General features: G+C 34.1%; 1 protein-coding gene across 1 annotated transcript; it reads left to right on the forward strand.

The window, feature by feature from the left end:
- The first annotated feature begins 3424 nt into the window (after nt 1-3424).
- On the forward strand, nt 3425-8073 carry LOC149793991 (uncharacterized). Its single transcript, XM_089966496.1, has 4 exons — nt 3425-3550; nt 5587-5730; nt 6302-6494; nt 7928-8073. Exons 1-3 carry the CDS (start codon nt 3457-3459, stop codon nt 6469-6471), a joined length of 408 nt encoding a protein of 135 aa, XP_089822622.1. The 5' UTR covers nt 3425-3456; the 3' UTR covers nt 6472-6494; nt 7928-8073.
- The last annotated feature ends 10754 nt before the right edge of the window (nt 8074-18827 follow it).

Raw genomic sequence — 18827 nt, forward strand, 5'->3', positions numbered from 1 at the left:
TTTAAGTTTTGCAACAGTACGTACGTCAATTTCATTCATAAGTTCCAGGGCTGAAATGTCCTAAAGTTCACATAAACATCACGTGATTCAACAAGTACATTGGTTCCAATAAGAGGTCCGACTAACTTATTTTATATTCGGCAAGAACCAGAAGAATTGATTTATTTGCTGATTTGAGAATTTTGCATTGCAATTTCTTGCATCTATTAAGGAATTATTACACAAAATCATTAATTCGTAACAATGCTACTGGTCTTGTATGAGCACTGAGAGGATAAATTTATTTAAATTAAATCATTCTTCGGAATTGTTGTGTTCAAAGGCTGCTTGAATAATAGTTGTACGGAATTACGATGAAACATTCGATGTCATTTGAATATAGAGGTATTGAGTACATTCGACGACATCTAGATTTATAATACTGATTCTTCTGTATTATTAGTACATCAGTAGAACACGGTCATCATTCGGAATAACTTTGGAACGTACTTGGATTACTTAGGAATTCATTCACAATACTGTCATTTATTCTTATTTGTTTCACATTGTGTTTTAGGGAACTAATTTTATATTTTCAATTATTCAAAACTTGTTGGTTATCGCTCTTCCTCGTTAACGTAGTATAAGGCACTGAAGTGGTAAAAGCGGACTTTCTTTCACACCATGTTTATGGAAAATGCATGCAATTACAAAATGTTGACAGAAAAGACTGGATACCTGCGTTGCATAAATAGACGGGAGACTAGGTTTCTATGTGATTATTGTCTTTTTAAGTGAATACGATTGCGAGACGCATACAATATAAAGACCAAGAGATTTTAGTTTTAAATCTCCTGAGACAACAGACGAGAGAAATGTTGCACAACTTCAATCGATAAAAAATGACTTACTCTTGAACACATATTGCATTACAACTTAACTGATCGGTAGGCGATAAAAGGAAATACACGTACATAAGATATTAAAGGATTATCATTTTGAACGGAATGAACATTTAGAGAGAATTAATCAAGAAATAAAATTACGATCTGTGAGACAGAGCGGAACTGAAAGATATACTAACGCTAAAGTGATACAAAACATGTTGACGATAAAGCAAACAGAGGAAAATCTTTGATACTATTAAAAAATCGAGATGAAGAGAAATAATGAATCAAAAAATAAATGTAAGATGACACAACAGGCATTCAAAAATGATAAAAAAACAAGCGAAAATCTTAGACATATGGGACAGGATGTGACCCGGAGAAATAAACATCATCTCTAGAAATGTATGATAATTTAGAAAGGCCCCACTTTCTAAATTCGAGAAAACTATTAAGAAAATCAAAATGATTTTAAAGATGAAAGGTACGTGACCGCTAAAAGAAACAATTTTTCACAGCGCAGGAAAGAATAATTTATCTGAAATAATGACAAATAAAACAATACATAATCGATTTAATCTAGGAGGAAATAAACCATTTGTATCTTATATTTGTGACAAAGTTAAGATATTAAAAAAGTTTTTTTCCTCCAACATTAAAAATGAATTTTGCAACTGCAAAATCCGATGCATGTGATATTTTTGACTGAGATGTGTTATAAAGGAAGTATTAACAAATTAGATAATAGTTTATAATTTAACGCATACTGTAGAAACCTGGAACAAACGTTTGCAAATGAAACAGATACATGTCAAGCTAGAATAGCTATGCAGACACTTGCATCACCGTGATGAATTGAAACGGTTCAACCAGAAATACAATTAAGTATAAATACATTCAGAACTGAATTAATCAAATGAATTGAATACATAATATCGCCAATAGATAGTATGAATAATGAAAAAAGTCAGATTGAAAGAATAGAACAGGACCTGGCCGACAAAACCAAACCAACACAAATCTTTTTCCAGTTTGTCTACCAACCTTGAACAACAAATAAGTTCGCGTTTGGAGATAATATATAATGTATTTAGATGTTTTTTAGATAAGTTCAACAAAATGAATCATTGCCATTAGCCAAAATATGTGTAAACGTTATGTATTTAGCTATGGTCAAAAAAATTTTGCAAAAGATGTGCCGCTAGAAACAGATAATTTAAGGAATAGTTTTGAAAACGGAATACACTCAGTTACATATTTCGAGGAACTTACGGTCCCCTATTATACAAATAAGTTTCACCCTTCTATAGTCTTAAACTAAATAACAGAAAACAGCGAAAATCGACTTGTAAAAATTAATCTATTTCGCTAGATAAAAAATTATAATTTGAAAATAACTTAAAGTATTTTGAATTTAGAAGCAATTAATCGAAAAGCTATATCACAAGTCCCAATACATAGAGTTACAAATGAACTCAAGTGTAGTTCCAAATTAAACTTAATGATGTACCACTAGCCACTAATGTGCTAATATGCCACCAGTCATTTGATAAATCACACTGATATAGTTCAAATGTCCCTGAAAAAGTCCACTATATTTCCAAAATAATGATTTAGGCCGAAAAAGTTATCTTGAGTAACTTCTAATTCCAGTGATTAATTTAAATAAATAAATTCAAGCAAATCAAAAACTGAACACAATAATATATCATATTCTATTTAAACAGTTAAACAAGGAATGAGTAATTTTGAAGTTAACAAAGTTAATTTGAAAAGCAAACATACAATAACGGAGCTAGGATATAGGTTAAAAAAAACCTTTCTAAAAATATTCTAAGTAGTCAACAACATAATTCATTTCCAAATAGAAATACAATGTCCTTAACTCAGAAACAAGTATACATAGTTACCTTCGTTAACAATAAGCTAATATATAATCCTAAAAAATTTTTAGCTATGTACTGTGCCCATTATAAAAAAATATCACTAGACAGGTAGACCAATAATTATTTTTTGGTGGACCAAAGTCAATTATAAATAAAGTATGCCTGACATATATTCTTGGAGGAAACCTAACAGTATATATTGGGAATTTTACAGGACTTTTATCTTAACTTATAAAGGACAGATATTTTGATTGACTCTTATTTATGCCCTCTGCCCAAACTAATCAGAAAATGAGTCAAGCTATTGTGTTACGTGCCAATCGTTTGTATGTCTACATTGTTTTTTTTTTCTAGCCTGCATATGCTGTTCTTTTATTTTCTGATTATTTAAACTGATGAATAATGAGTTTGCGATAAGATCAATATATTATCTTTGACTTTGATTTTATAATTAATCAATTTTCTACAGCACGTAGCCGTTTGGAAATCAAATGGAAAAATACCCCGTCATGTCAAGGGGGTCAAACGCAGAGAATTTGATTGATATTTTAAACGTTTATTCCCACTTTATTGCATGGTTGATTGCAATTATATCTTGAAATTAAACACGTGTTTTGTTTCAAATAATCATGCCTCACTTGTATGACTTGTACACAGACATATTTCGTCATCCGCTTGTATAAAAACCACGCCTGAAACTAATAATGTGCAGTGTGCTGGACACTATATGTCTGGAAGATATTGAAATGCAGCTCTATTTGGCCTTGTTTGTCGTGGGCATATGCCTGTGGGAGCACTGTAAGTATTTACATTAAGAATATGTTAATTGCATAAAATTTCAGAAATTCCGGTATTGCTTCCATGTTATTAGTCTTTGAAATATCTGCAGTCACGGAAACAAATGATATATTTGATTAAAGATATGGCAAGCTTGCATATAACCAGTAGATATCGCTAATTTGCATTGAGCCGGTAGCCACCATCACTAGCACAGATAAAGCCGGAGCAAATGTAATCCCCACATTTGTGTCATATCAGTGTCACAAATATTACAAGTACAAATTGTGGAATCGTACCTTTAGTTAAAATGATTAAAATTATAAGCCTTAGGATTGCAAAATTGTTTTCAGCGGAATCTTGTGTTCTACAATTCACAGCAACCTTCTATTTGGTGCGTGATGGTCAGCTTTGTGTCGGTTAATTTTGTGCAAAGTTACACTATAGAAAACGACTCTAACCCACTCCGTCAATGTTATTATCTTCACACATTTGTCTTCGTTCACATCTGTTTATTTCCGTTATACAGTACAATGTGTTGCTCTAAGCATCTGTTGTGGGGCATCATAACGATATTGTATGTCAGAATTCCTTTCTGTATCTATTTGTAATGTTTCAATGTTTTCAATATTTTCCTTCATTAACCACATCATCCACATTATAAAAAAATGTTAATGAGGTGAGAGCTCAAAATAAGTGAATGCTTAGTATTTATTTGTCTGTACCTCTTTTGTTGAATTGTTTCACTTACTATGATGGCTTCTGTAAGCAAAAAATGTTTAAACCATGTCAAAATCATTACATCAACCAATATGGATATCAATATCACCATTATCATTGCCACTATCGTCGTCACTATCATCAAAACGTCCGGCATATATTCAGTCTGCAGGATAAAGGGTAATACAGTTTTAAAATGATAAGTTGTACATACTATTATTGCTGATACAGTTTGTATATTTATCGATCGCTTTAAAGCTATATAAATCTAAGACCATGTGGCCTAACGAATCAAAACAGCATACAGAAAGACATTCGACATTACATGTATCATAATAGCTCTCCAATGAAATTTGTATCTCAAATGAAAACAATAGATTCCAAAACAATCTAGCAAAATAATGAGACAACTAGAAGGATATGAATAAAACTAATTAAAAAGTATAAGTTGAATGAAATCAATAGAGGGAAACCATGAATACGTACTAATTTGTTTCAAAATAATTTTGTCGCTTTTCCCCCAACCTTAAACAATGTTCTTAAACATAACACGTTTTATTTACCCGATTGATTTATTTTGGTTTTATAGAAAGGTCTGCTGTTGATCCAATTGGAGATGGTTCATTACTCTGAAAGTAATTTTATATGTAGGTCATTAGTTTGTATGAATTAAGAATAGTACTTTCAGATGGAGCCTTCCTTTTATGTGTCAAACATATGATGTTATGTTTTACCGAGATAAATTTGTATCCTTTTTTGTAATGGCGTTTATAAAATCAACGATAATTGCTAATTTGAGAACAGTGTTTTCATTAGGTACAAACAAACTGTTTTCGTTGAATGTTCAGTTTATTTGGGTCGTGGGGTATTTTTTAAATTTCCGTTCGTTATTCAAACTCATCTTCATCATTACCAAGTTATGGCAATCTTTTCTAATTGTGCAAACGATAATTCGGATGAAGTAGATTATGTAAAATATTAAAATAAATATAGTTAATGCTAAAACATATAATTCAGCTTTATAACTTTGATATCGGAGTAATTATGAATTAATAATTAATCGGTTTGAAATTGACCAAATTCTCCAAATTAAAATGTAAATTGTTTTTTAGTAACCAAATATGTAAGTTAATAATGCAATGCTTTTAGCAGCTTTGAACAATTTGGCTTATAAACGTTTTTTTAAAAACAAATAGTATGCTTAGAATATATATGTCTCAAATTATTATTTATTATTTGTTTTTGTGTGTGATGCCTCATTTGCATGCTGCATGATTACTTCATTGGCTAGGTACATGTTCTTCTTATAGACTGTGAACCTTGTTTTCTGTTTGCAGGTATTGCAATCTGTCCGGATGGAAGTTCAAGCCATTTGCCGTGCGATCCGAGACATCGGTTCGTATGTCCAGAGGGATATAAATGCATTCCACATCATCCACCATTTCTAAATCGCGGCCAGTGTTGTTTAGATATTTCGCTTTGTAAGTATTCATCTATTGTTGCCTCTTTTCGGCCTGATTGCCTCTTTGTGTATCTATATTTTGGTGAAGTTGCGTTGCAGTGAGGAAAAGAATAAAACACCTAAATGAATTTTTTGTTCTGTATTATTATAGATTGTAATTGCTAGTCTTAATGATGCGATGATATCATTAAGAGGCTAACGTCCGACATAATGATAAACCGTAATATTAGCGGTTGCCACATAGTGATTTATCTTAGCAGATTGATATGATCGGTTGAAGCGACACAAAATTTGATAACATCATATGTCTTTGGAGTGCACTACATAATTAGTATTATATCTGTTGGAAATAATTTACAAAGTAAACGTACATCGCACTTTATTTTTTGTCATCTTAAGGCCCCTTCACCCTTTTCCACATCTTTGTGGGCGTTATACCCTTTCTCTTGAAATAGCACACACCATTCAGCATAACTTACGGTGCTAATACAGATTTATGCTACAAACACGCATGATTTCCTGATATATAATATGGTATTTTTCTTAAAAGAAGGTTACACATTTCACGAGTAAGTACTTGTCTGTTTCAGCTGATTACACTTGTCCATATGGACACCCCTTGGGTTATGGCAATCCCTTTGGTTTGGTCCGATGTGATGGCAAAATACCGAACTCAAAAAAGTGCCCTCATCATTATCGATGCAAGGCTGTGGAAAGGACAAAAACAAGGATAGGAATATGCTGTCCTAAATTACACTGAACATCACAGACTTGTTAAAAAGCGTAAGTTTGAAGTTTATCTATTATTTTTCAAACTTGCGTTATATTGACTATTTTAGAAATTTGCGTTATATTGACTATTTTAGAAGCTTTTTAATTCAAAGCATTATACAAAGTTATTTAAACAGTGTAAGAAGTTGCTGTTGACTGACAGTTTGTTTCTCATTTTGTGCATATCCATAGAAACATTTATGGTTCAGTGCAATTGTGAAACTGAAAATAATTGTGCTACTAATTCTGGTCTACAAGTAAAAATAAGGAAATACAAGCATATGAACCTAGGCTAATTAAAGAGACGGGTAGGTTAGTTAATACATATTGAAAATGGTTGTCACGTTATCCGATAGCTAAAAAAAACTATTTCTTTCAATATCCTGGCGGTCTTGCAATTTATGCAAAATCAGTTCATACTTTTGTAAAATACATGAAAGTTAGTCGCATAATAAAATATATTATTGCAAGAAAAGCAGGTAGGCAGAAATATCTGATTAATTCAAAGAAATGGGTTCTCTATCGATTATAAAGGAATCCGATTTACATTAATGAACGTTCTTGAGATGAAAACGGTGGCACATATAAAGCCAGTAGACTTGTCAGGGAAACATTAAATAATCGCCTAGAAATGGTCATGAAGACTATTGGGCAATTCATATGCAGCCATTTTTAACAAATCTTGAACCGTTTACTGTTCGCTATGAGTCTTCGTTCAGCTGCTCATATTCCTGTTTCCTGATAGAATTGAAATTTCAGAATACGCTACTTTTTTATGTTTTATTATCGATATTGCATATTTTCATACAATTGCTTCGTCGCCTCTACCCTGGTTCAAACTTTACACTTGTGGAATTATTTTATCTGACAAAATGTACACGAACTCTTCATGAAGGAAATATCAAATATGTGTATCAAGGTATTTTCTTAGATATGTTGTTTAGATAAGGTGGACCTTGTGTTTCAAACGACTCATCAATTTCAGAATTTTCTATTTCTAAAATAGCAAAGGCACATGGTTAAACATGCCACGAAGAACTTCAAGCAGTAATTATGGCTCAAATGAAAGCGTGTCATCAATGTAATAGTAACAGTGTCATTGTAAAATACATTCACATTTCACTTGTCAAGTTTAATATAGATCCATTACTGTTGCGAATATCAAGTCAGTGAAAACTTAGCAACGATAAATAAATGAATAAATAAACAATCTGCCAAATTTAATATTATTTGTATTGATATACATTTTGATTGACCACTGAGTAACAATCATTAATTATAACATTATCGAGTATCTTCACTGTCACCTCCAGTGGAAACATCCCATTTTTCAGGTTTACAGACATACAAACCATGGCAGACGAAAAACTGATTGCAGGACTATATAAACATATTTCGGCAATATAGATTTATACATTAATCAAATATTTGTACTTTTTGTGCAGGTGGTGAAAGTTTCTGACTTGACAGAATGGCTTCAGGAGAAACAAATAATGCTTTAAAATCAACGTTCCACCCGTTTACATCTTTCTTTCGAAAATGAATTTTCTTGTCCTTCTGATAATAAATAAAGCAATCTAAAGAAACTGAATTTCGTATTTTGTTTCTTTTGTAGTCCCTAAATTAAATGGTTTTGCTATAAATAAACATAACTGATTATTGCAATTGGCCACATATTAACAGTATGCTATGATTAGATAATTTTGGTCCGATGGTGATTGTCTATCAGTGTGTAAACATTCAAACAATGTAAGACCTTTCACATTAAGTGCAACATCTTTAAAATTAACTTCTTTTAAATGCAGCCTGTTAACAACAGTCCCTTTTGGAACTTTCTTTTCATTTTATATCGGTTGTGTTCTTTTATGTAACCAACACGGCCACAACGGTCGATGGGAGAATAAAGAAAATGAAGACAGTTTGTCTGTCATATTAATGGCTTTGATAGCAATAGGTCTAGACGTTGGGACAGGGATGGTGACATCAACGTGCCATCATAAATTCTTTATTCAATTGTGGTGATACCGAGTATATCCTGGAGCATGTGGAATAATTGATTGGCCGTAATTAGTCTACCTATGAGAGACTGTTTAGGCACGCAAGAGACGTTATCCCATTTTAAGCAGGTGAAGATGACAAATCAATTTGCTAAATTCACATTGCTTCGATAGACTAATATTGAATGAAAATGTCTTTAAGAAATGCTTTCCTCATCTGGATCAATAGTATTAAATATGTTCGTGATGATGAGTCTGATGCTTTTAGACCAACTAACGGGTCCAAAACTTTCTGTCTCTGATTCCTGATAATCTTCGAAAAATAATCAATAAATATGGAACGTGTCGTACCAGTAAAGAAACATTAGTCATTAAGTGCTGGCTACGGATATAATATCACGGGTATGAAAATAGATTGTGCTGCAACTGTGACTAATAAGTTATATGTTTTGATGATAAATAGGGATTATAAGGTTGGTGATGAATACTTTAAACACTTTCCGACAACTGATGCAATCAAAGTTAAATCAGACGTATCGACACATGGATTCTCTTTTTGCCGCCTGCGTGGACGAGTGGACGAACAAATGCTGGGCAATTTGCGGCCTCCAAAATTTTGCCTAAAACATGCAGTGAACAAATTAGAGTAAATTTCATCGTTGTTCTCGCTAAGGGAGGCAACAACTCACGGTTAATATTCAAATTAATGTGTGTAGCGCACAGGTCAAAAGGTTGCCTGCAATTGTGGGAAGGATTATTTCATAATACTGGTCATTTATGGTCCGCCAAAGAGATCAACCCCTATGTGTACTGACCCTCTCGGTATGTTTCTCTCTTCCTATGCATGTGGTGTAGAATTGCTTCTCAACATAAAGACGGTAGAAGGTGTTCAAATCAAAAGAAAGGAAAGCATTTCTGGCTCTGAAGATGGAAAGTAATGACTTTATACCCTGGAATGAATGACGTTCTGCAACCAAAATAGACAAGCACAATATTTTTTTACTGCGAGATGCATATCCTAAACACCAACATCGTAGCTCTCTGTTAAACAAGACTGCCTGACACATGATCAATACATAAGGTCAAACACACCTTCTCCTAGAAGGAAAATAGCTCTGATGAACACAAAAAATGCTGCCAGCGATAGAGGCAAATAGAGCAAGGAATCAGAATTTAACAATCTGGCAAAGAGTGTGGCACATATAAGCTAATCATTCCACAATTCATAATTGGGACAATCTTTGCGAGGAAATAATGACTACGTTATAATCAGAAGAACATTCGCGCAATATACAACTGGTCCAAGAAGTCCATTATCCTCAATATCACTATGGCTGCCCCATTGAAGTCAATCAATGGCAAACTGATCACCGAAAGGAGCAAGCAGGTGTTTCGCTAATTATAACACTATCGCGAGCTGTATTCATGCGTAACGGACATATTTCTGATATTGATTTGCGAATAGTCCGGCTTAACGTATAGGAGGAACTCGACGAGGAGCATACAATGCTCGATCGCTAGATTACTTGTCAAGCACAAATGCGCTCAATTCAAGACAAAGTGATCAGGAGTGAAAGTACACCCAGCTACCATATCACGAGGATCTCCTTCACCATGGATGGAAATAAGTAACGTTTAACTCCACAGGCCATGCCCGCCGCCAGCATCATCAATATACAGGAACATAAAGAATACCGTGACAATTACAACGTCATTTCACTATTCGGCATTCCAGGGAAGACATTTTGCAAGGGTCATCTTGAAGAGACTCTAAAACGTTGTTGATATAGTACTAATGGAGGCACATTTAGACTTCAGAGAAGGCAAATGAGCAATTAATATATTTTTTTCCTTCCTTCAACTGCAAGAAAAATTAAGAAAGCAACAGAAGGCAAACTCTACATCGATTTTGGCGACCTTATTAAGGCTTTCGATACGGTCAGCAGAGGGGGCCACTTAATATATTCGAAAAGATCTGTCAAACCCTTAAAATCTTAGGAGTGATCCTTTCGTTTAATTTTAACATCGGCACGTTATAACTCGATGAACCCACGTCGTTTGACTGTTTCGAGATCAAGTGTGGGGTAAAACTGTACTGGATACTGAAACAAAAATGATATCTTCCTTTCCTAACTCCTTAAATATGCCTTCATGTGTTGTAGTATTGGTCAGATCATAATAGGTATGACGAAAGCTACCAAACTGTTGCCTTACAACATGAAATATTGAAATTAAATAGACAAAAAGAGAATAATCTAACTCTCACAGCATCTTATAATAAATATCGTAATAGTGGAAAATAGCCCAATCCATGAGCATGGCACTACTCCATTCGACACTATTTACTTTAGAATAATAATAATTGATTTGTCTATGACGATACGGAATGATAAAATGATGCCAAAGTGCAGTATAGGTACTCTTCAGCAAGAAGTAAAACGACAACGTAGATGTAGATAACGTGGATTTCTCTTAAGGATGAATCCAAACTATCAGCTCAACATGGCATCATTCACAGCTCAGACATATCAATCAGACATAGACAAAAGTTGCCCGTCAAGAAACAGACCGCCTGTGGCCACTACAAGAACTGAATGAGAGAGATGCGTTACATTGATTATCCATAAGATATATTAATATCAGCAATAATCAAGGCCATCATGAATCAAATCAAATCATTGCTGTACATTATACGTCACCAAATAACGATCTATTCTTAAACAATGACTATTTTCACATAAAGCAAAGGGAATTGACTTAATAAAATAACGATGTGCGTGTTAACAATATGGGATAACGTAGAACAAAATATCAACTGCATGTTTCAACGTAACAAAAATTGAAAGAAAACTGCATTGAACTGAATTTATTTCTTTGGAGAGAGGTAATATAAATAAATCATGAATTTAACATGGAATCAACAGTATAAAGTGATAATACCAAATCTTTTACACGCTTATGTGTATATTTACAGTTTTAGCGTAAAGTGATATCACCCAGCTTTTATAAGTCAATATGTCGATTTACAGATTTCTTTACATGATGATAACATTCTAATAACTGCCAGCTCAATGCTGCAAATGGTTAGTGGGAAAGTATTGGGGAAATATTGCTTACACACATGGTGAAATTACTGCTTTAGAATTGACAATAGTAATGGTACCATTCGACATAAATCTGAAACATGAAGTACATAGGTAATTATTTTGAAAACAATGAAATTTTAAAATGATAACAATGCCTTTTATAGATGGTCATTGTGTAATTGTATTGTTTAAACCTAAAGACGGTTTATAAAGCATAACTTATCCTCTGGATATTTAGAGATTAATTTTGTTTCAAATTACTATCATTTCAGAACAACTCAAATAGCAGCATGAAACCTATATATATAGAAAACAGTCTTCAATGACATTACTCAAGCTGACCATATTTTCCCACAAAATAATTTATGTAAGATACGTTGCGGAGAAGTGGCATCTGACAAATAATCAGCTGAAGAATACGATCTTGGAAATAAATGGATCTAAATATACTCAAAACTATATCAAAAAACATCTTTAATGATCGAGAACACTTTCTTTAGTAAATAGTATGTCAGTAGTAAAGATCTATTTCAAAGCAAAGGTACTAAAGGCTTTAAACTTACGAATGGCAACTCTAGTGGAACTGTTACATGGAACCGTCAAGACTAGATTCTAGAGAATAGAATGATGGCGACTCAGCGGAACATTTGACTAAAGTACAACCAATGAGCATGTCATGACATAGTCAAAATCACGCACAAGCTATATTAAAGTCCTCTGTCAATGGGTGAGAGGCAAACCTTCAACATGTAGAAAGCCGGTTCTGAAGAAAGGGTTGTTTCTCATCTGACCGAAGTAACAGTGGAACTCAGCAGCGTCTGAAGAAAACTGGGTCTTTAAGTATAGGAGCACACTGCTCGCCCCAGTAGCATGAGGAAATGGCTGGGAAAAGAGCCTGTTCGCGATACCGAGATCGAAGGGATGACGCAGCTCCCCATTGGTTCAGACATCATGCATACACTAACGGGTAGGACATTAGCAGATAAATAGGTGTGAAAAATAGTTCTGGTTGGCTGAAAGTGGCCAGATGCAACAATTAAATATCAGGTTTGAATAGAACATGCCTGATTTAGGATGGACGACTCACTGTAGCATGAGCCAGATACACATTATTCTAGTATGTCCGAAGTAAAAAGGATCAACGCGATGCGGGGGATGGATTTCCTATCAGACCACAGGTACCAATCATTCAAATATGCCAACGAGTATGAATGACAGTCTAATGTAAACGAATATGCCACTCTCCCAACAAAACATGACCGCAGCTGTCATTGGCGTAATTGCACCCACCATACGCAATGGCAAATGTTATGAAATGGAATCTCTTTTCGCAGAAGTACTGAAGAAGAAAAAATCGACATCATCCTTATTGACATCAATTCTAGAGCTAGCGCAGGTTACCAGACAAAGACATGTCTGACTGGCATAAGTAATCTCCTCTGACAACAAAATCCTCTACGCACCAACCTAATTTCAAAACAGCTTGGTTGGACCCACGTTGCAAGGAGTTGCATCAGGGCGATTAGTCGCTGCAGGTAGTAACGAAGAGCGTGGGGAAGCAAAATGGTGGATCTACAACGGGTTCACAGCTTCTAAGTTCAATATGCAGATTCTGCGTTAGAGAAGATAACAATGAAAAAGTACCCAAACCTTTTAATGTTTCCACACTGAAAAAGGAGAATGTGAAACTTGCATTTTTTTCAAGAACTGTGCAGCTGAGTAAATGCAATATATATGAACTCTTAGAATGTCTATAACAATTTGACATCCTAGACTGTTTGTTGAACAGTATCCAAACCCATTCGGTCGCACAACACGCAAGCAATATGAATGATTAGATGAGACCAATGCTGCCATGTTCAGTAGACAGCATTATTTAACACGGCAACATTTGAAAACACCAATAACGTCAAGGACTAGCCCAAATAAGCGCAAAACGTATCGTTTGGAAACAAGGTAGATTATTTTAAATCCTACGCAGACATGAATCACACGAACTTCTGTTATGCTTTGAAGGCAATCTATGGCCATAGTCATCAGGAACATCCCCAATGCAAAAGTTGATTGCACAGCGTTAATTACTGACCAACACAAATCAATTTAGGGACAAAACACTAAATATATCTTCAATCAAAATTAGTAAATTTGTGCAGTGTTAATTTATCGACAGCCATTATTGAAATCTTTCCAGTTTCCTCTAACTTTCGGAGTGATATGCAGAGGACGTATAATGTTGAGTTCATACATAATATTTGGAATACGGGAGTTTTTTAATTCGAACCTTGATCAGCTTGGACAATTTTTGGTGGACAAAAGGTGCAAGAAAGAAAACAATTTTATAAAAGCTTTTATAATGATTGTAGTCTTAATATTCCTTAAAGGAATTGTTTATGCAGATCTAGTAGACGCACACATGATGGTGAACAAGTATTGGTTGCATGACTTGAAGTTATGTAGTATACCATGTTCAGCTAAATGTTTCGTGATATGCGGGGATATGTTTTAAATTAGACTATTTTATCTTCAGAATGGGTATTCCTACCATTTGAAAAGTGTAATACAGTGTTAATCGAGGAAAGTCATTACCTCATTGGGTGGAAGCAGGTCTTTAAATCATTTGAGTTGAATACATTTGTCGTAATCTGTACCAATCTTTTCGAAATGCATATCACCCGTCACATATTCGTTATTTACCACCAACAAACTCGACATTAATTATTAAATATAGAAAGCCATGAAGTACACTCCGTAAAGCAAAAGCGAAGATCAATGCTCTCTACATATCTTAAATGTTCAGCTATTTTCCAGCCATTTATATATATTCCTTTCTTAAAAGGGGTACTGACCATATGTCTTTGGTAACACGAAAACCTGACCGTTCATGGGAGGATGTGCTTTATGTTTGCCAGTTTTAATTCTTTTAACGTTAAGTGCAAAAGCTATATTAGCCTTTGCATTTAGTCAGAAAAATATTAGCATCTTCGTTTACCTGGTGTTATGTATATTTAATTTGTTTTCGTTGTTTTCGCCATTATTATAAGTCATGTATAAGTTTTGGTTCGGTATTAAGATCACAACCTTGGTCATAATCAAGGACATTAGTATTCTCAGGGGAATATCCTAATGCACCTGATGTTTGCCACAATCTTTATTATAATTATTATCAAAAAGTTAATGACATATTTTATCTGTTTACATATTAGAATTTTCTAGGAAGTAAATCTAGACCAACATCCTGGATATTCTTTGTTGGTCTAATATGAAATCTTGTTTTTTGAAAAATTATTCATTCTTGCTTTGATATATTTATCATCATACTCTTATTGTTCTGTTGAGGTATTATTTGGGTGGAATTAATTATTCACTTCAAATTCAAACTGCTTTTTATTAATATTCTTTGACATAAATGTTAGTAGAAAATTACAGTGAATTCAGACAAGAACGTCGTGGATTAAATTATTATCATTCGTCAAAAGACTGATGGCACATGTCTAAATCACAGGATGCTACTGGCACATCAGCATATTCAATGCTGGATCTTATTAGAACATCACTGGATTTTAATTAGAACTGTATTCATTATGACTTGCGAAATAACTTTACGGACTATTTGGGATTTACTTTGCAATACTTTAGATTCCTTTTAAATTTTAGCTTGGCATTTTAAGAAAATAATTATTTCTTTTTTAATTTTAGAAAACTTGATGGTTTTCGCTCTTTACTACTTAATGTAATGCCATAGAGTCTTAATAATGGAATAAGTATACTGAATGCGAAAGTATGATTCAAATCGAGTGCACAATGCTGATAAATCCTGAAGACATATTTTGTTTCGAGGTTGCACGTGTTGCTTAATGTTCGTTCAGTTGGCGCTTCTCCCGAGCTACACACATGCATCAACTGTTGTGTTCACTCTAATTTAGGCTATTTTTATCCTGAAGGAGTCACTATTTTTTTCTTCTCAATCCCATATCTCTGCATTGATTAGCTTAACAATCCTAAAATACATACGTAGTCCCAAAAGTCATGCAAATGATTGTCCATCGTGCACTTTATGAATAAATAAGGAAAAAGAACTTGCCGTCTCATATCTAAATAAATTATGATTTTACTAACTTAGAAGCTTTCAAAGGAGATTCTGATGCTTCCGCTGCAAAGACAAAATATGTCTGTGTAATGCTTCTATATTTAATAATTAATGTCATCTGGAAAGAGTCTCACGTGCATTACACACAACTAGTCATCTTAGTTGTGCATAACATCTACTGACAAAATATCCCTACATACGCAGCAAAGTATTTTTGGTATAATACACCAATCTGCGAATTGAAAATGCTGCATGTCGTCTTCCAATTTCTTTAGTAATTGTGGTTTACCTTTCTTCTGTATACGATTTTTCTGCATTTCTGTATTTTATGATTCTGCCTTAGATAGCACAAAATAGTAGGTAGTTTGCCCCTCTTGCTCCTTTGGGTCCTGGGTAGTCAAAGCCTTTACATCCCCATGATTAGGCAAGCATGCTGTATACAATGTGCAACCGACGGATTGGCATTAATGATGTACGTGCTGTGTGGGGTATCATTATGCATCACTGGTAGGAAATCGGTTCTTGATATCTGCTTCCAGGTCATATAAGCTCGCTGCGTGATTACATCATCGAGTTTCAACTGATGCCGCTTTTATCAGAACAGTTGATTGCTGTGCCTTAAATAATAGAGAGGGAGATACGATATTAGTATTTAAGCTCCACCGATTTCGAGCAGCTTTGATAAAATCGAAAGATGACTTAAATATTTATAGTGAACGTACTGGATATACCGGGCTGATCTACCATTAATATCCATGCTTACTATTACACGAAGCGTTCGATGTGCATACATAACAACGACGTATTTTTTTTATTAGCTTTTTGAATGGAGGGGCTCACTACGTGTTATACCAACAATTTCTTAACACCAGAAAACGTTGTTTTTCGTTCATTGTCTTAACAAACATAGTAGCCGTGATAGTTAAAGCCCCGTAATGTCATACGCAACATTGCTGGTTCAAATCCAAGTTTCTCTTAGATATTTTGTTTTAATAAGTATTAAACTACCCAGTCTAGATGGTGAAATGGTCAAAGTGATAGTCAATCAGATGATTGTAAGGTCAACGCCAATAATTGATACATGACACGCATAATTTTGGACCCGTATCTGAAACTCATATGGAATGCACACATTGGATGGCAGAAGAACCTAACATGACTCAAGGAGATAAAACAAAGTTGGCTAGTGATTATAACGGTTCCGGCTGTTATATCATTTTCTGTTTAAATGTAACAATATTTTGTCGAATCGCATTAGCAGCTATCGTTAACGGAAGTAGTGTTACCAGTGTGTTTGATCCGGTACTCCCGAGGCTAGTTCGCTTCATTCGAGATCTCATCAGACATTCCTGCGCGTACTATGTCTAATCATTCTGAACGTGTGCGATTAAATCGCCCCACAATAGTTTTGTACTTACTGTTTGGCCAATAACACATTGACAGATCCTAGAAATGTGTTACCAGGATCCACTTGTAACAGCTATGGCCATGTTAGTGGTGAACCTTCATAGGTCCGTTCAAGTGTATCTGCGACACTTGAAGAATATTTTGACCTCCTCGGATCAGCTTTCTGTATATGCTGGCAACATTGACAATGGTTATCGTGTACTAGAAGGTGCGTCCATTGACACGATCGTGTGGAAGACGCAACAAACAAGCCTGAAGTTCCTAATTCGATGTTTGGACATAAAACCAACTACGTGAAATCTTTCCTGGTGCTGTTAAGTAAATTTGTCACAGCACTTGTATGTTTCAGCAACACAATGAGTGACTTTTACCGCGAGTGATAACCTTTCCATGGCGGCTCATTTCTCCAATACCCAAGCGGATTGAAGAATGTTTTTGATAATGTTCGGCTATTTTTTGTATATTGTTTGTTCACATTACAATGATTTACATTTAATTAGTGGACGTTTGCGAACGAGAAGCAGAGCCTCCAAATACAATCATCTGTTTCAAACTTCTTTTGAAAATCGATCTTGTGATTCGATCTCCAGCCCATGGTGCTGCAATCGCATTCAACTCATGGATGAACAGCACACTTTATCATGAAACTCATGGAATATAATGTAGAACGACTATATTTAGAAAATGGCAAACACACGACAAAAGAGATTTAGATCAAATAAAAGATGAGTTTACATAACACGTATATTTGTATTATAACATTTCCAGTAATATCTCGTTCGCGTTGATAAAAAAAATATACTTAGTTTGCAAGTGTTGACTTTATATTTGGTCATTTCACTTATCATATTATTAATTCTAATCATCCACGAGTTGTATACTATATATAGCTAGGCTGCCAAATCATGGGGGTGGAGACTTTGACGACTAGTCAGGATCCAAAACGTCAAAAGCTCTACTAAGACACTACTACATAAAATACGTGTTTTTCTAAGTTTGTTTAAGTAAACATAAGAAATATTCGGATATTTCAATGTAACTAATTATAAAATATGTTCACACTGACAATTTATCATTGACGTGTGGAATGTGTGATATATTTGTTTTACTCGCATATGTGGCATGCTTTTTTATGCCTTTCAAGTGTGCGTCATATGTAAGATTTTTTCAATAAAACAAATTGTGCATATTATTCCCAGGTGTCGGCAAATTGAATATTAAGTGTAAGTTATTGAACCAATCTAGAAACAGAAAAAGAAACTAGATAATTTGACATAGATAAGATTGTAACAATCTTTTGTGATTCACAATAATACAATCAAGGAATATGCCCGTATTTGAAATTTCACCACAAATTCAGGTCTCTATTTCAAAGAATGTTAATTTGATGAAAACTTTCTATTTCCAGCATATAATTAATTCAAATAAATAAAATTCCAACCCAAATGAACTACAGAACACAACAATAATGCAACTGTTTCTGCTCTGACCCCAGGTCACAATTAACATTTGCTAAAGGAAACTATTACCTAATGGAAAATAAAATTCTAGAGGCTTCCTAATCTTTACAATACAAACTTTTAGTTATAATTAGCATTAAAAAAATAACGAACAATGCAAATTAAAAATGCATAGCAACAGAAATAAACAAACCTGAAAATGAAGAATAGTTTAATAAAATTATCGGTACGAAAATAACCATCATTTGTTCAATAAAACAGATTTACAGCTTCAAGAAACTATGCCAGGATGGTGCTAGAGTTTGTCA

The sequence above is a fragment of the Sinohyriopsis cumingii genome, chromosome 8, assembly GCF_028554795.1.
Source record: "Sinohyriopsis cumingii isolate HCF-2022 chromosome 8, ASM2855479v2, whole genome shotgun sequence".
Lineage (NCBI taxonomy): Eukaryota > Metazoa > Mollusca > Bivalvia > Unionida > Unionidae > Sinohyriopsis > Sinohyriopsis cumingii.